General features: G+C 46.1%; 1 protein-coding gene across 1 annotated transcript; it reads left to right on the forward strand.

Annotated features, from left to right (window-relative positions):
• The first annotated feature begins 9,039 nt into the window (after positions 1-9,039).
• MRGPRX2 (MAS related GPR family member X2) lies at positions 9,040-17,956 on the forward strand. Its single transcript, XM_059391436.1, has 4 exons — positions 9,040-9,103; positions 15,140-15,165; positions 16,707-16,804; positions 16,936-17,956. The coding sequence occupies exons 1-4, from the start codon at positions 9,040-9,042 to the stop codon at positions 17,954-17,956; spliced, it is 1,209 nt and encodes a 402-aa protein (XP_059247419.1).
• The last annotated feature ends 1,006 nt before the right edge of the window (positions 17,957-18,962 follow it).

Below are 18,962 nucleotides of genomic sequence, written 5' to 3' on the forward strand. Positions count from 1 at the left end.
ACCTTCTTGGTAAAGGATCCCCATGCTCTCAGCAGCCAGGTCAGTCCTTCTCTTTGCTACCTCACACCAGGTGCCTTGCTTCCCACAGCATGTCACCCCAGGGTCCTTAGTACCCACGTCACTGGGATCCTCACCCTCAGCTTAACAGTGTCTTTCTTTTTTTTTTAATATATATATATTTTTATTTTCAGTATAACAGTATTCATTGTTTTTGCACCACACCCAGTGCTCCATGCAATCCGTGCCCTCTCTAATACCCACCACCTGGTTCCCCCAACCTCCTCACCCCCCGCCCCTTCAAAACCCTCAGATTGTTTTTCAGAGTCCATAGTCTCTCATGGTCCACCTCCCCTTCCAATTTCCCCCAACTCCCTTCTCCTCTCTAACTCCCCTTGTCCTCCATGCTATTTGTTATGCTCCACAAGTAAGTGTCTTCTGTCTTTGCCTTCTTTAAAATCACCAGAGCTGCAAGGCCCTGACAGTCCTTTGGATCTAGCTATTGCAAGCTGAGGAGGGAATGGATCCTGCTCTAACCTCTATGAGACCATCCTGCGAGGCTAGAAACAAGGTAACACCTTCGTGATCTGCTCTATTAGTCAACAAATATGTGCTGAGCCTCTACTACTCTGTGCCCAGAACATGTACAAAGAAAATTGGCGAATAGGCAGGCAGGGTTCTGTCCTCTAGGAGCCCACAGACCCAATCCTGGGAGAGTGAAGCTTCTTACGATTCATGGTGATCTCTTCTATTTATCTATCTATCGGAATCGGCATGAAAGGAACTTGGTACGAGTACCCCATGTGACTTGGTTATAGTGCAGGGGAGTGGGGAAGGAAAAGAAGAGTGGCCTTCATGATGAGCTACTCAAAATGGTCCTTCTATGTCCTTTGTCAGTCAGGTCCCTGGACTTAGCATAAGGACCCAGACTCATTCTCCCCCACCAGCGGCCAAGGGGGCATGGGGGCAGCAGCTGGCCACAGGCTGGGGCGTCTTAGCTTTGGCTTCAGCCATTCATTTAAGTCAATAAACCAGGGCTCTCTTGTGCTTGTACCAGTGTGCCCAAATCTGCATTGGGTCCACTCTGAAACCTTGCTTCGCTTACATTCTGCCACCACTGAGTGCAGGCCTGTGTGCTGGGGACCAGCTCGAAAGACAACTGATGAAAAAGTCTAAAGTAAAATGAAGCAAATCCAGCTGAACCAGGCCAAATTGCATGGCCCTCTCTAAGGCACTCACAAGGCTGAAGTTGATCTTTGAAAAAGGAGGAACGTGTCCTGATCCATCTGCTCTTCATGGAATAGCCCTCGAAGTCCTTCTTGAAAGGGAACATTTCTCTGGCACACGTCTCTTCCCTCCTTTGAACTCAGAGGTGAAATGGCTCCCAGGACCTCAGTCCCTTTCTCTCTGCCCCCACCTCTTCTTTCTGACATTAAAATCAGTCGCTGCCTTTCATATCCACACGGGAGGGGGTGGGGCTCCACTAATGAATGTTTGAGAAACCCTTTGAGATCTTGGATGAAAGGCACCTTATAAAATACAATTAAAAATAATAGGGGTAATTACTAGCTGGGTTAGTCCCTGTAGGTTAATTAGAGAGGTTTCCTCTGGCAGATTCCGAATCTGTGCAGAAACACATGGGTTCAAAAGGCGAAACTGATTTGAGATTTCAGGGGCCACGGTTATGTCCCTTTCATTCCAGGACCATGCACTGACATCTTTGTTGAAAAGATCTTTCAGATGATCTAACTTTCTTGGTTTGCTGATAAAGTCAGTGAGGCCCAGAGAGGTGATGTGACTGGCTCAAAATTGCACAGCAAGTATAACACAACCACAGCTCTGAAGGTCCAGTCCCTGGCCATCCCCATTAGGGTTGGGGTGGGGAACTCCCATCACCACTCCTAATCAATAATGTACTCTATCCAACCTGTGCATGCTGGTGACCTTCTATTGAATAGGAGAGCATTGGAATAAGAGTCAGACAGATCTGAGTTCAAATCCCAGCTCTGACATATATGACAAACAGTGCCTAGCAAGTGAGTCTCAGTTTCCTCTTGTGTAAAATGGGACTAATAACTGCCTCAAAGGACTGCTGTGAGGAACCAAGGAGCACTGCACACCAAAGCCCCTGCTGCGGAGCCTGTGTACAGTCAATGCTGCTTGAATGAGTGCTGCGGGGATGAATCTTCACCTACAGTTCTTGCTTTACACACCTGTGTTCAGCTAGATTTAATGAGCCCCTATTAAGTGCTGAACACTGGGCAAAGCTCTCCAGTACTTTATTTCACTGAATCACCACCACATCTCCAAGAGGTTAGCTGTGTGAACTTGAGATTCAAGGAAGTTAGCTAAGTCATCCAAGACCGCACAGCTGAAGAGGAGGCAGGACTTGAACCCATACTCTCTGCCATTGTGAACACTGCCGCTGCCTTCCTTTGTGAAAAGAAGCATGAACCAGGTTATAAGCACAATAGAGCCTCCAGAGGTTTCCTGCTGTGAGGCTGGACAGAACTGATGGAGGATATCAGGGAATAGGTATAGCCCAAAATGATCCACTGAAGCATTTTTGTTTTCAAGGTTATGAAAATTAAACTCTTCTCCTTATCTAATATTTACATATTTGGGGCATCTGCATTGATGCAAGAAGTCAAATGATCTCCCTCAAGAAAAACAGTAGCTGGAACTGAATTTAGAATCAAGAAATCTAGACTCAGCTGTTGGATCCACTCCTTGGAAACCATGTGCTTTTGGTCAAGTTTCTTAACTTCTCCATCTTCGGAGTCTCGCCGGTCCTGGTCTGTTTAATGGGCCTGACACTGCCCTCTTTACCCCTCACATGGAATCTTCAGAGGCCCAAGGGGCACAAACACAGATATATTTTGCCAGTTGCAACCTCCTTTACAATGTAAATTGTTACTGTTACTATTCACAGTTTGGAAGGTTTTCTCAGTGATAGAAGAGATGGCTACAAGCCCCAGGCCTGTGGATTTCAGGAAAACGGACTCAGCACTTTTCTCCAAAGGACAGGTCAGAGCATTCATCCTCTAAAGCTCTAAACTCAGATTATTTGGTCGGAAGAGAGCATTTTAGGGGACCAGTCCTTTGAAATTTAATTGTAAATCATGGTAGGCTCCATTTTTTTGAGATTTCAGTTTTTTCCCAGCTGAGTCCCAAGATCAGAACCTGTTATGTCACATTTTCTACTTCTAGCCCCTATGAAAAGTTTCTGGGTAAGGCCAGCGAAGTAGGGAAGAAGCTGACCTTAAGTTGTTCTGCGCATGATTTCCTCATCTATCCAACATTTTCCAAATACCTTCTAGAAACTAGAACAAGCAGGACTATATCTTCTGAACTATTCTTTCAGAATGGATGGCTCTGAGTCATCCTCTCCAGGGATTTCAGAGTTGACCAAGAGAACAATAGTGCCTCAAACTACAGAGCTAAAGGGAACCCGGGTCTTCTTCTGCCAGTGTTCAGGCCTTCTGGAGAGACAGTCAACCAACACCCGCAGTGATGGGGCACACACTCCCTCACTTTGTCAGACACTTGCTAAAAGTTGTTCCCTATCTTTGGCCATCGTCTGCCACCATCTCACTCACTGTGCAAGGGTCTGTCCTTTGGAGCCATCCAGAGAAATATACCCCTCTCCAACACCACTGGCAATGTGTCAACTCTGAGACACCCCTTCCCAAGACTAGATTGCCCATGTTAGAGGGATGGGGTGATACAGACAAAAATGCATGGCTCTAGGCATCAGAAGGAAAGGCTTAAGTCCAAATCCCAGTTCAACAACTCATTAGCTACATGACTTTGGGAAATTTACTTCACCTCTCTGAAATTTATTGTCTTACCTTAAAACAAATAATTATCAACACCTCTCTGGATTGTTATAAGGATTTGAACTAACATACAGAAAGTGTTCACACATAGTAGGCATTCAACAAGCAGTAGTCTTTATTTGGCAAGATGCATTCATATTTAAAATATTTATTGAGGCACTTTCCTGGGTACTGTCCAAAAGGGACCAGAAAGAGAATGGTGTTTTGGTGTCAAAGACCTGGGTTCTAATCCAAGCTCTACCATTTACCAGTCCCATGACCTTAGACAATGGACTGAGTCTCATCATCTCATCCTTACATGGGTATTCCTGAACCTTACCTGTCTCATCTCTATGAAGGGAAGTTGAGGGGATTACAGGAGATGATGCCCACCAAGCACTGAGCCCAGCACTTGGTTCAACATGAGGGCTCAAACCGTGACCACCATATTGAAAGAGTCAAGGATACTGAATACATGATGGAGTTAATGCAGGGCTCAGCTCAAGCATGGCAATGGATATTTTCTTGTATGGAGTTTAAAGTAATCTTCTCTAATTTTATGGTTCCTAACAATGAACCCTGGACTGCTTCCTCTTTCCACTAATTTTCCCAGGGGGATAGATTCTTGAATATACAGGGACAAAGTCCTTTAGCTTTGTTGTGTTGTTGACACCCATGGGAAACTTTTATATAAGGCTGAAAACACTGCCGATTAGCCAGACATAGTCCTAGCCATGTCTCTGACTCCAAAGAATTTCATTACATTAAGGTATGCGTGGCTGGTAGCTGAAGGTTTCCAGAGAGAAAGTTCCCAACATGCAGTAAGAAGTACGGTGACAAATTCTAGCCACCTTTGAGATTAGAATTCGAATTAGAGATTAGATTAGGGTATAGCACCAGCTGTAGTGGTCCGTGGTGGGCCGCAGTGGGGGGAGCAGACAATGCTTTCCAGGTCGGGTCGGGTCAGTGGGGGCCTAACATGACGTCATGAGACCTATGCCATTGTTCACCTCCTTCATCTCATCACGTAGACGTTTTATCATCAAATCATCATAAGAAGAGAGCTGAGTATGGTAACAAGATATTTTGAAAGAGAGAGATCACAGTCACACAACTTTTACTACTGTATAGTGTTATGATTGTTCTATTTTATTATTGTTATTAATCTCTTACCATGCGGTTTATAAATTGAACTTTATCATAAGTATGTAGGTATATATAGGAAAAACATAGTATATATAGGGTTCAATACCATCCACAGTTTCAGGCATCCACTGGGGGTCTTGGGATGTGTTACCCGCAGATAAGGGAGGGGACTACTATATAAAAATGAACAGGTAGATTTGAAAAAATTATCAAAATGCCTGCTAATGATAAATCATTATTCCTAGATTCCTATATTAAAGCCAACACACTTCCTATTAGAAAAGCATTGGCGGGGGCGGGGGCACCAGGGTAAGTGTGATTAGACTCTAAATAGCTTAAAATATAAATTCTGCATTTTGTATAGTATTAATATTTGTGTTTTTAATATCTGTGGATTTTAGGGGTGCCTGGGTGGCTCAGTGGGTTAAGCCTCTGCCTTCAGCTCAGGTCATGATCTCAGGGTCCTGGGATCGAGCCCCACATCAGACTCTCTGCTCAGCGGGGAGCCTGCTTGCCCCCCTCTCTCTGCCTGCCTCTCTGCCTACTTGTGATCTCTCTCTCTTCAAATAAATAAATAAAATCATAAAAAAGAAAAGAAAAGCATTTGGAATTTTGTACCATCCCTAACCATTAAGCACCTTGTCCATAGCTTCCCAGTGTCGCTGCAGGGAATGTTATAAAAAATACCATCCCTTTGCCTGGCTCATCTTGTGCTGCTTCTCCTAGCTCTGGGGTGCTCTGGCTTTATTCCCCAGTTCCCAGTTCCTGGCTTTCCTCCTTATTTAGGTGACATATCCAGACCCTCCCCTCTCACTGGTACCTGAGTACCTGTTTCACAATGGCACCTTCACTCTTAAGTGTAAGGGGGTCTCGGGTATGACCATGTCAGCAGCGGTTATAATTATGCCCCATTCTACTATCACAACCCGCATACTGGTTTACAAAGCACCTTTCATGTTTGCTAGAGCACGATCATCCCCAGACAGAGGAGACAGTCTCAGAGTTACTGTCATTCAGCTAGAAAGCTACTGAACCAGAGCTCCAAACAGGACTCACGGCCATGCCTCCACCACCGCCCAGTGCTTGTTCTAGTCCAAGGTTACATCCAAGGTTAGAGCAACGTTCAATAACCAACCAGCACTTTCTGTTCCTTTATTATGATAAACCCTTACCAGCCTTCCTCAAACTGAATTGACATCTTCTTAGTATTACCCAATTGATTGGGAAATCTCTGGGTCATTGCCAAATGCAGGCTTATGCTCAAGGAAATGTTAACTTATGTTCCATATGTATGAAAATATTCCATCTCTGGTTATAGTCAGTAGAGACATAAGTAGAGGTTCTCTCCAACAAAAGTCCCCCTAAGCACAACAGAGGGGGAAGACAGGGTCCCCAGATATCTCCCCTCCTACTTTCAGAGAAACATTTTTAACTCTCAAGAACTTGAAAAACCACAAAACATGTCTGCTTAGGTGTTTTCGTCAGTTAAACACCTGCCTTTATAAATAAATAAAATTCTAAAAAAAAAAAAAAAAGGGCACCAGACTCTTGATTTTGCCTGAGCTCATGATCTCAGTGTCCTGAGATCAAGCCCCATGTCGGGCTCTGCACTGGGCCTGAAGCCTACTTAAGATTCTTTCTCTCCTGGGATGCCTGAGTGGCTCAGTCCCTTAGTTTCAGGTTGTGATCTCGGGGTCATGAGGTTGAGCCCTGAGCAAGTTCCAGGCTCAGCGTTGAGCCTGCTTGAGATTCTCTCTCTGCTCCTTCCCCTGCTCATGCTCTCCCTCTAAATAAATAATTTCTTTTAAAAAAAAAAATTCTCTCTCTCCCTTTCTACCCTCCCAAAAAAAGAAAAAACATAAATCATGACTGTACATGGTAGGCCCAATAGGAGGACAGGTCAGCAAAGGCCTGGCTCACAGGGCATCTGGGCATCCTTGCAAAGGTTCCTAAGTGTGTTGGAAATCTTTTATGCCCCCACTTCACATATCCTAGGCTCACCTTTTAAATGAGCCATTGCTGTGGCGACCTGCTGTACCCAAGCTGCACAAAATAGCTCCCGCTTTCTGACAGCTACTGAAAGAAATCAGTGATCTGATCACTGGGCAATGATCCTGGGCAATGATCACTGGGCACAATGATCTCTGTGCCCAGGTTCCTCCTCTGGAATTGGGGGATGAAAATGGCACATACTTCATATGGTTGTAGTGAGGATAATATGAGTTAATAAATGCAAAGTAGGTATAATAGTGCCTGGCACAAAGTCAGAATTACAAAAAAGATCGACATTTACTGTTATTATAAGTATTATCATTATTTCATTTTTATTCTTACTCTATCTAGGGCTGGGTGCCAGAAGAAGAAGACTGGGCTTCTTAGCTCTGAGTTTGCCAAGTTGGAGTCTGACTTGCCTCGGAGGGGTGTTGACTTGAGCCCTCGGGCCTCAGGGGTGGGAGGAGTGGGGCAGGAAGGGTAAGAATCCCATTTATGGAAGGCGCAGAGTCTCCGAGAATTCTTACGACAAATCAGGGAGAAGGTACTCATATTACCTCTTTTATAGATAAGAGGAAACCAAGGTTTAGAGAGGTTAGTGAGGTCACATGGCCAGGAGTGGCTCATCAGGCCTGAGTCCTGGAGCCTGGGGCTGGTTCTTGGGGCCACCATGTCAGGCTGCAGAGGTGGTAAAGGGAAGCGCATGTTTTAATTGTTACCTGATTGATACTGTCCAGGAAGAAGAGGGAGGTAGCAGAGATGTGCCTCCCAGCCCCCTGAACCTGCTCACAAATGCCCCAGGGGATCATCTGTCAGAGCTGTGAGAGGAAGGGGGGCCCCTGAGCGCTGCTTCCCTAAAGTACAACTAGGTGCTGGGCTCCAGGTGAGGCAGGAGGGGGCGCCGGGGGGTCTGTTGGAAATAGCCCTGGGCCAGGAGTCAGGACCTGGATTTCAGGCCTGGCTCCCTGGGCAAATTCTAGCACCCAATCCAGGACCTGCCAGGCAATGGGAGTTCCATGATTATTGGCAAACAAATGAGTGAATGAGCCAATGAATGAATAACAAGGTCCCAGCTCTCAGAGTTTCCAACCTGGAGGACGCACTCATAAGCCTCCACAGAGAGCAGCATGTGCTGTGTCAGGCTTGTAGGGAGAACACAGGGGCTGTGGAAAAGTGCCCCTGCGGACTGGGATATATTCCAAAAGGGGGAACTCAACTGGGCCAAAAGGATAAAGGGGCTTCCAGGAGGCAGAGAAGGGGGAAGAACACAGAGCATGAGGCCTGCTTGCACAGAGGCTTCGAGGGAGGGGCAGTTTAGTATCAGAAAGATCCTTATGTACTGTTCTAGCCCTTTCCCTTCATTTTCCCAAAGCAGAACTCCAAACTGTACAGTTATCCGTAAACTGGCCTAGCTCCCCAGCACGGGTTTTCTTTCTTTTTTTTTGACATTTTTATTTTGTTTTTATTTTTTTTTTAATTTTTTATTTTTTATAAACATATATTTTTATCCCCAGGGGTACAGGTCTGTGAATCACCAGGTTTACACACTTCACAGCCCTCACCAAAGCACACACCCTCACCAATGTCCATAACCCCACCCCCCTCTCCCAAGCCCCCTCCCCCCAGCAACCCTCAGTTTGTTTTGTGAGATTAAGAGTCACTTATGGTTTGTCTCCCTCCCAATCCCATCTTGTTTCATTGATTCTTCTTCTACCCACTTAAGCCCCCATGTCAGCACAGGTTTTCTAGTCTGGCCTCGTTCAAAGAGCTGTTTTAAAACAGAGATCTGTCAGCTCCCAAGGCCCAAGGTTCGACTGAACCCAGCAACTATAACAAGGCCTAGGACCAACCCAGCCCTCAGGGAAGTCTGGGCCTGCACCTTTGTCCTCCTCCTCGGCTGCCCACTCCCTTACCACGGTGTTTACAGATCGCCTCCCCACTCCCCTGCTCCTACCTGGCTGAGTGCCTCTGCCTCTCCCCACTCCGCCCTGGCCAAACACTGGCAGAGGAAACTGGAGAAAACCAAACCAGCAGGCCTCAACAGGTGACAGCCCGTCTGTAAGGAGCCCAGGAAGAAGAGGGTGACATGGAGGTCACTGGGGTTCCCCGAAGCCGGAAAGACTTGGAGAGGAGCCGCTCTCTGCTGGAAGGTAAAGAGCAGGGAGTCTGACCCTTTTAGCTCCCTGACAAACGTTCCTGTGAGGGTGAAGAGAATTAAGCAGCCATCATGGGTCTTTGCGTCTTTTATAGTGCCTTGTGGTTTATAGTCCGCGCTTACACGAGGTATCTACTCTAACAGAGACACAGCAACAGGAGTGGAAACAGAGTTCACCTGCTGTCACACAGCGGCAGGTGGAAGGGCCCCCGTCCAGGCCACAGCTCCACCCCCTGGACTCGCAGTGGCTGACGTGTACAAAGTAGCTTCAGACCCTGCTGGCCTGGGGTACTTGGATGTCAGGACCAAGCCTCAGAGGCCTTGTGGGATTCCAGGGGAGGAATGGGCTAATAAAAGTGATGACCGTCATGAGCACGTTCTTGACAGTCATAGAGCTTTTACCGCACTCTAAGCACTCACTGGTGTCTTCGAGTACCACACGGCAGCTCTATAGGCAGCCATCACCATTTCACTGAGGTAACCGAGGGTTAGTGAGATTAAGCAATTTAACTATCAGTAAGGTTCGGTTAATTAGTAATCCTGTCAGAACCAGGATTTGAGATCAGGAATGATCATACAAACTTTGATTTCACAGACACTGCGCTACACTGCCACCAGTGAATAACCATCCAGAAATAATATGGCTCCCCTTCACTCGCCCACTTTAAGTGGGACCTCTTCCCAAACTTCACTGACTGGGCCCCCTGCTGGCCAGCCATGGGTTACATGATCCCCACAATAATCATTGACTACCACCTAGTGGCACCACATGGAATGTCACATTTCTATCCTTTCATTGGATTTTTGTAATGTTCACACCTTATCCCAGTGCCTGCAACATTACCTGGCACAAAGTAGACATTCAATAAATATTTGTTGAATGAACTCAAGTGATTCTTAGAGGAAAAAGAAGTTTTTCTTTTCAACTAGGAAAACTAGAGCTTTGGTCGTCCCAACTTTTTATTCCTAGAAGCTTCCCAGGCCCATGTTTTATGTTCCCTGACAGCTGATCTGAAGAAACAAAGAATCAGGTGGAGAAGAAGCTGGCTCTCCTCAGTCAGATGAAGGTGGCGGCACGCTTCCCTGATCCCCCCCCCCCCCCCCCAGCTACTCAAAGCCCTAAACTCCTATCTCCATGAGGCCCTGACTTTCTGGGGAACTAGATCTTGTTTGAGCAAGAGTAGTTTGACCTAACAAGGCAACAGAATGGAAAGGAAAGAATTCAATAAGCCTTTACTTTCCTTCTCCTCTACTTCCCATAGAGAATCATCTCTGAGCTTCCTTGAAGTAGCAGGTCCTTCCTGGAGCTCCTGACTCTGAAATGGCTGGAGAAAGCCCTGTAGACAAGGCTGCCTGATTTGGTGTTATCAAGAGCCCGAGAAGCCATGTGATTTCCTATGCAAGGTCTATGAACGACCATAACTGGATGAGAAAAGCTCAGCACTCTCACAAGGGAGTTTCCTACTTCCGGTCCTCCCCTCCTCTCCCCAGACTGATTTCTCTTTCCTGCTCTAAAGTCTTGTGACTGCTCTTCCCCCCAATCCAGCCAGTTCAGATTAATCTTGATCCATTTCCTCCCACAGCCCCTGTCGGGGCCACTGGAAGTCAGCCATCATTCTGATGACTCAGCTGTGGTCTTCCAGCGTGGTCATAAAGACCCAAGAGATCAGTGGAGCCCACTCTCCGGTGGGGTTATTATAGAAAGGATCCTGTAACCCAGTGACTTTTCTGTCCCCACTGCTTGATCCAGCTTATTCTGCTTCTACATTCCTGGACTCCCCTGTGATTTTCTAGGTCACAGTGGCCTGCTCCCCCATTTCTTCAAAACACCACTCCCCAACTTGTACGGTGACGAATACTGAATCTAAGCCAACTACAGATGACTTCCATTTCCCACAAGGACTGGGCTTCTTAAATATTGTGTTAAGTTTTAAAGCGGACTACCCTGTCAAATATTCTTTGTCTCCATTTTGCTTTGTTCTTCTATGCCCACGTCTTTCTCACAGTTAGTTAGGCCTTAAAATTCTCTGCCTAGAAGGACTTCCCCATCCTCACTTTTCCAAGTCATTTGTTCAATCACTAAGTCACTCATGCTTGCAGACACAAGTGCATATGCTTAAAATTTTTCTTTTGCTGAGCACTGGGTCAGGCATTGTCCCAGGCACTGGGACTCAAAGACAGGGTCATTATTCTCAAAGCACTCACAGCACAATAGGAGAGAAATACGTCCTCAGATGCTTAAAGTACTATGTGATCAATGTTTTCATGTGGACATATTTGTGGCTGCATGAGCAAAAGATATGTCCAGATTAAATTAGTTTTAGCATAAATAGATATTTTTGGTTCAAACAGCTGAGATGCAGCAAGATGACATGGCTCCAGGCATAGTGGGATTCAGAGTTCAGATGATAACATCAGGATGCAACACCACCACCACCCCCGCCCGATCCTGGCCTTGGTTTTATTGCATGCGCTTGGCTTTCGGCTGTTGGTGATATCCACATGGAGTAGAATGAGAAGAAGAGGTTCAGATATAGCGATGAGCCACACCCTCCCAAAATTATAACTGCAAATTCGCATAGTAAAATTAGCTACACATACATACATTCTCACATATACTTTTATACACACACACACACACACACCATGCAACAAAACTATTTTTTATAGGGACTTCCTAAATGCCACCTAAATGACTAAATGACTCTAATGAAAAGAATTTGTAACACAAAATTTTGGGTCATGCAGGGCGCCTAGACTCATGAGTATATCACAGGGATGAAAGGGGAGCCTCTGGGAACCATTAAGGACCTGATGAGAGTCACTTTGGGATCAAGTTTGGCTTTGGGAGAGAGCCCTGTTTGAGGTCTCCCTTCTCTTTGGTACAGAACAGATCCAAGGCAGGGAGGCAGGGAGGGCACAGGAGGAAGAAAGGGCTCCATAGGCACCAGTCTTAAAACTTAGTTTTAGACTCATCACAGCTGGAAAGCATCTCACTTTACAGAGAAGGAACAGAGACCAAATTCCACAATTAATTATTAAATTGGAAATATACTATACATTACAAAACAGTGTATTGGATTTATTGTGCGCATATACCAAAGTATTTGTGCAATTGTTTCCATTATAGAAGTATGACTAGAGATTTATATTTTCATTTATATTCTATCTATTCTCCCTGTGACAGCCTGAGAGACGTTTCTAAAGCACAGAACTGATAAAGTTTCTTCCTTTAATGGAATCCCCCTTGCAAATATGAAGGAGATTCATATTTCCTATTTGGCTTCTAGAAGACAGAACTTTGGGACAAACCAAAGATCAGAAATCAAAAGTTGGGCGCTCCAAAGACTAAACCTTTGGTGTATTTCTCATTAGTGAGATCACTAATGAGAAATAAACTACCAAGAAATTGCTTAATCAAGCTTGGCTCTGAGTGAAGAAACATTCTCTCTAGGGGGGAATTTGTAGCCACAAGTCAGTATCACCTTGTGATCCTAACACTTCAAATGACAAATGAGATCTCTGGCGACATCCTGAAAAATGAATAATGCTGGGATGGTCCCACAGGTAACTAGCAAAAGAAAAAGAAGACCTCTCTGGAGGAGCTCAGCTGTAATTCAGGCCTCAGAGGATTCCCACAGATAAAGTCCCAGCGAAAGGGAGCAGCTTAGGACGCCTGGGTGGCTCAGTCAGTTAAGCACCTGCCTTTGGTTCAGGTCATGATCCCAGGGTCCTGAGATGGAACCCAGCATCGAGCTCCCTGCTCAACAGGGAGGCTGCTTCTCCCTCTACCTGCTGCTCCCCACCCCGCCCCGCTCGTGTGCACTCCCTCTCTCTCTCTGACAAACAAATAAATAAAATCTTAAAAAAAAAAAAAAATGTGAGCTACTCAGAGTCAAAAATCGCAAAGACAGAAAGTAAAAAAACACTGCGTGAAAGTGATGGAAGACATAATGGGCAGTAAAATCAGACATACATAGACTTCAGCACTGGAATTATTGGAGAAATATAATATGGCCATGCCAAATAAGGTTAAAGACATAAAAGAGAGAATTGACAGTGTGAGGCAGCAACAAGAGATAAATCTCAAGTAGAACTTCTAGAAATTAGGGATGCCTGGGTGGCTCAGTTGGTTAAGCAACTGCCTTTGGCTCAGGTCATGATCCTAGGGTCTTGGGATTAAGTCCCACATCGAGCTTCTTGCTCAGCGGGGAGCCTGCTTCTCCTTCTGCGTCTGCCCCTCTCCCTGCTTGTGCACTCTCTCTCTCTCTCTCTCTAACAGACAAATAAGTAAATAAATCTTTTTTAAAAAGAACTTCTAGAAATTAATACCATAAAAAGTAAATTTAAAATTCAGTGGATGATGCAACAGATTAGACACAGTGCAAAAGAGACTAGTCACCTAGAAGGTACATCTATAGAAATTACCCAGAAAGCTAACCAGGACACAAAGAGATGGAAAATAAGAAAGAATTTAAATGATATGGAAAAATAGGAAAAGAAACTTTAATGTATATTGAATTAGACTTCTGGAAAGAGATAGTAAAAAAAAATCATGGTAAGAATTAGCAAGTATATAGGACTTACTATGAGTTCCTATTCTAAGCTGTTACATAATTAATCCATTAATCTTCATAACAAAGCTATAGTTTTGGACCAATGAATAAGTGAGTAAAAAAGTTTTTCTGATTGTTTTCACAGTGAAGCTTTTAAAGGTGGTGGCAAGAAACTCAATTTGGCCTCAGCATGGGCACATGAGAGGAAGTCATAGGAGCTAAGGCCAAAAATGTTAGCCATCTCTAGCTGATCTGAAAATAAGCTAGCTAACAAATATCGTGATGTAGAGGGAGAACGGTGACCATGTGTGCAGTGCACTAAATTCCCTATCTTTTATAAGGGAACTCAATATTTCTTGCTGTTGTTATTGACAAATCAAAAGCATAACTGTAGTGTTATTATACAGATAAATAATATTAGCATCTGGAAGAATTTAGAATGGAAACTGGAAGTACTGGTTGCTATTGAGAAATGAGAGTAAGAGAGACCTCGTTTTTCACTTTATACACCCTGGCATCATTTGAAGAAAAACTAATGTGCACAAAATGCTTCTGTGATTAAATTTTAAAAGATTAAGTGAGCCAAGACATGCAGGGCCTTGAACATCAAGCCAGATTGTGACGTCAAGCCAACAATTCTTTAGCTATGGAAGCTCACACAGCTTGGTGGATGGTTTATTGCCCAGGTTTACAGAGGGTGGCAAAAGGCCCTAGGACAGCCATTCCTCACAGGGAGGGGGACCGGATAGGGTAGAACAGGGAGAGGCCAAGATAAGTGACTGGAGTCAGGGCACATGAAAACATCTCGTGAAGTTTCTTGCTTGACACATCTCCAGGATTTCATTTGCTGGTGCCCTTTGGGCAGGAAATCACAGGGGCTGTCCAACATCTTGATAAGCCTCAGGCAGTCACCAGATTCCACGCCTGTGGCCTTGGACCCCTTGCCACCCACAGAGTAGAGAAGTCCTCTCTGCTATTTCTCAATCTCAGGAAAGCTCTTCCTTTCCTAGTTTCTACCCCCAGCAAGAAGAATGGTGCTCAGGTAAGCGTTTGATCAAGAACTATCTTCTTTCAGAGACAGTTCCATTTTCTTCCTCTTAATCTGCTTGCTTGTGAATTCATTTTAAGGGGGGGAGGCAGGGCGTGCCGGAAGCCGGGGTACCCCACTGCAAATGGGGAGACATGAAACTTCCTCATGGAGCCTTTGGGTGCTGGTGACTTGGACTGTGGGAGAGCCAAATGGTCCCCACCAGGCTCTTGTGACTTTTCTCCTGTCTCCTTATACTCCCTCTTTCTCTCCAGTCAAATCTGCAACCATGGAGAGACGTATTGTGCTCAGGGACCAAGGCGGCATCCTACCACGACATTCCAAAGCTAAATTGTTTTAGTAACATCAGGTTTCACAGATTTTCTTGCTGTTCAAAAGTTGGGTTTTTTCCCCCTTTGTACCCTTGTATCTGACATTGTCCTAACAGAAAATACAGGGCCCGAACAGGTACAGGTAATGGAGGAGAGTAATGAAAGGACAGGTCACACGGGTATGGGCAGGGTTAAAGGAAATCTTTAAAGGACGCTAACTGAAGACCCCAGAGACAAGGACTGAAAGGGAAAGGGAAGAAGTTACCAGAACTCAGGAGGGCTGTGGGTATAGGAAAGGACCACCAGACAGGGGCGCAGTCCTTAGACAGAGTAACATGCCCACTGCTAATTCACAGCCTGGCAGAGAGTCAGAAAGTCACAAACCCCCAATCACCCTCCTCCCAAACCCCAGCTCCTGTCCGTGTCTCGCTTTCACTAAAAGCAACCAGAAGCCAGAGAAAGGGGGAAACCTTCGAAGAGGATGATGAAGACACCCAGAGGAGGGTAGAAAAGATGGAAATGAGATTTGATGGCAAATGGAGAAAATCCATTTCTCTCTCTCTCTTTTTTTTAAGATGCTATTTATTTGAGAGAAAGAGAGAGAGAATGAGTTGGGGGAAGGACAAGTTGGGGGAAGGACAGAGGGAGAAGCAGACTCCCCACTGAGCAGGGAGCCCAACGAAGGGCTCGATCCCAGGACACTGAGATCACGTCCTGAGCTGAAGGCAGCTGCTTAACTGACTGAGCCCCCTAGCGACCCCCAAACCCATCTCCTCTGATAGCCTTCTCACAGTTGGTATTTCCTGGGACTTTCTCTCTCTGTGTGATTGGATCAATTTCTCATGGTACTCCTCAAGATGTATTTGACTGTCTGCACCTATCTGCTGTCACTCTTTCAGAATAGTCTCTCATTATCATCATAAATGCCTTGAGAATGGGGGCACCTGAGTGGTTTGGTTGGTTAAGCGCCTGCCTTCAGCTCAGGTCATGATCCAAGGGTCCTGGATGCAGCCCTGTGTCCTCCCTGCTCAGCGGAGAGCCTGCTTCTCCTTCTCCCTCTGACCGCCCCCCCCCTTGCTTCTGTGCACTCTTTTTCTCTCTCAAATAAATAAAAAAAGTCTTTTAAAAAAATAAGTGTTTTGAGAATGGGATGTAGTTTTGTGAGAGGTTTTTGTTTTTTTTAAGGTGGGGTACACACATACTTGTAAATATTTTAAGTTTATTATTTTGACTGCTCTAGAAAGAAAGCCATTGTAAGAGTGACTTAGACTGTGTCCCTCGCAATAGAGTAGACATTAGGGGGACACACTAATGGCCAGGAGGAAAGTATCTCCTGTCCTCATAAAGCCGACACGCTGGGACCTTTCTGGCCAAGAGGTTTGTCCATACTCATACCAGTCATTGCGACAGTTCACATTCTCTTCGTGACCTTAAATCATGAATTCCCTCATGGTAGATGGACCACCTTTAGTCACTGAGATTGTCCAAAGGTCATGGCAGGGTCTTCCAACTTCCTGGCCCCTAAGAGGAATTCTCAGTCCCGGGAGAAGGAATCCCGAGCTCAGGGTCCTGCTGTCACCACACATAACCTGTACAGACTTTTTTCCTATTGCCTCCTACAGACCTGACATGGTCTGGGAGGTTAAGAAGAGGTGTGTGAACCCTGGAATATTCCCACCTTAGTATAAGGTCGGTGTTGCTATAGAGAGAATCCAAGCGTTAGCATCAGAGATAACTGGTCTGAATCCAGGTTCCAGAACTCCAAAGCAGTGCGGTGTTTGGTGAGTATCTTAACCTTTGCAAGCCTCCTTTTTCCTCCTCCGTAACATGGACACAGTAATCCCCCAGTAGCAGGCTGGCCCTGAGGACGAGTGAGCCTCCAGCAGGTGCTCCGTCTTGTTTGTGTTCCCAGGAATACCAGCGGAGGGTTTCTGAGCCTGGATCCCACCGCCCCAGCCTGGGAGAGCACACTCGCACCGGTGAATGGAAGTGACCACGCCTTTCTGCAGACTTTCCCCTTGGGGATCCTGATCGTGTCCTTGCTGAGCCTGGCCTTTGCCCTCGGTGGGCTGGTGGGAAACCTGATCGTGCTGTGGCTCCTGGGCTTCCGCGTGCGGAGGAACACCTTCTCCGTCTACATCCTCAACCTGGCAGGAGCCGACTTCCTCTTCCTCTCCTTCCAGGTTGTCTATATCCTAGTGAAGCTTGTCAACTTCCATTCCGTGTCCCTTTCCATCCCCAGGTTTTTCGTCTTCGCGTGGACCTTTGCCTACATCGCAAGCCTGAGCCTTCTCAGTGCTATTAGCACAGAGCGGTGCCTGTCAGTCCTGTGTCCCATCTGGTACCGCTGCCACCGCCCAAGACACACATCAGCTATGACGTGCGCCCTGCTCTGGGCCCTCTCCTTGCTGCTGAGCATCCTGGAAGGGGAGTACTGTGGCTTCCTGTTTCGGGGTTTCAATGACAATTGGTGTCGGGCGTTTGATTTCATTGCTGCCACCTGGCTAATTCTCTTATTTGTGCTTCTCTCTGGGTCCAGCCTGGCCCTGCTCAGCCGATCGCTGTGTGGCCGCCATCGGCTGCGGCTGACCAGGCTGTATGCCACCGTGGCGCTCACAGTGCTGGTCTTCCTCCTCTGTGGCCTGCCCTTTGGCATCCACTGGTTCCTCTTACACTGGATTCTGGTACAGTCCTCGGATACAGTCCTCAAGCATCTTTATCTGGTTGCTGTTCTCCTGTCCTGCATCAACAGCTGTGCCAACCCCATCATTTACTTCTTCGTTGGCTCCTGTAGACAGCGGTGGGCTCAGCGGCACAGGACCCTCAGGATGGTCCTCCAGAGGGCTCTGCAGGATGTATCAGGAGGGGATGAGAGTGAAGCCAGACTTCCTCAGGAAACTCTGGGGATGGCCGGAAGAAGTGTGGTGTTCTGAGTCAGTCTGTCTCCCTCAGACAAATGTGCCTTTGAGAGCCAACTCTCTCCCCAACAGTTTGGGAGGTTTTCTTGACTTCTCTCAGCCTCTGGGTGCCCTGGTCTTAAAGCCTTCAAGTTTTAAGATAAAGCTGAAGGTTGAGATAACAATCCTCCTCGTGAGGACTGAGACAGAGCCTGTCAGGCAGACACTGAAGTCCAGTGCCCCAAGGACAGCCTCCCCCAGGACCTTCACACCATCCCCAGCTTTGCCAACTCTCAGGTCCCCTTCTGAACAGTCCCACCTTCAACAGAGGCTGAACGAGATACAGGAAAAGTCGACATTTTCTTTGGTCACTGCACTCAAGAGGGACTAGAAGAACATTCCCTCACAACCTTCTATGGTCACCCTCCTGCCATCTGTCTCCATAAAATTAAAATAATTGAAGTGCTGTCTAGTCCCAAAGAGCTATCGTCTTTGATTTTGGAAGGCCCTGGAATATCTCCCTAGCTTAATGGATGTCTGTTGAATAAATGACTTAATGAATAAATATACTTAATGAATAAATAAATGATAAATTTTTACACCAAGCCTGTACTAAATGTCCATTTACCAGATTCAAGTCACCATCTGTTTCTTTCTGTCACCATTGTCAGTTTGTGCAAGCACAAAGTTGAGTTTTATAACTGGGCAAATCGAAGTCAAAGCGTGCTTAAGGTCTAAGGTAGGTCGTCTTACTGTAACTTCCTGTCCCTTGCCCTCCAGAGGAACCCCATGTATGTACCTTCTCATTCCCGTCTCTGTGCCTCTGCCTGGCTCTCCCTCTCTGGAGCTCTCTGATCCTTCGTGGCATGTTTCTTTTTTTTTTTTTTTAAGATTTTATTTATGTATTTGAGAGACAGAGAGAGCAGAGCAAGAGAGAGAGAGAGAAAGAGAGCGTGAGTGCACGAGCTGGGGGGAGGGAGAAGCAGACTCCTGGCTGAGCAGTGAGCCTGATGTGGGGCCTGTGGGGCTCGATCCCAGGACC

The sequence above is a fragment of the Mustela nigripes genome, chromosome 1, assembly GCF_022355385.1.
Source record: "Mustela nigripes isolate SB6536 chromosome 1, MUSNIG.SB6536, whole genome shotgun sequence".
Classification (NCBI taxonomy): domain Eukaryota; kingdom Metazoa; phylum Chordata; class Mammalia; order Carnivora; family Mustelidae; genus Mustela; species Mustela nigripes.

What these genes read in the sequence shown, in the direction of transcription:
- MRGPRX2 (XM_059391436.1), top strand. Translation starts at nt 9,040, where the DNA reads ATGGAGGTCACTGGGGTTCCCCGAAGCCGGAAAGACTTGGAGAGGAGC. An exon ending in GAGCCGCTCTCTGCTGGAAG is followed by an intron (nt 9,104 to 15,139) that starts GTAAAGAGCAGG and finishes TTGTCCTAACAG; the next exon opens with AAAATACAGGGCCCGAACAG. An exon ending in CAGGGCCCGAACAGGTACAG is followed by an intron (nt 15,166 to 16,706) that starts GTAATGGAGGAG and finishes TTCCCACCTTAG; the next exon opens with TATAAGGTCGGTGTTGCTAT.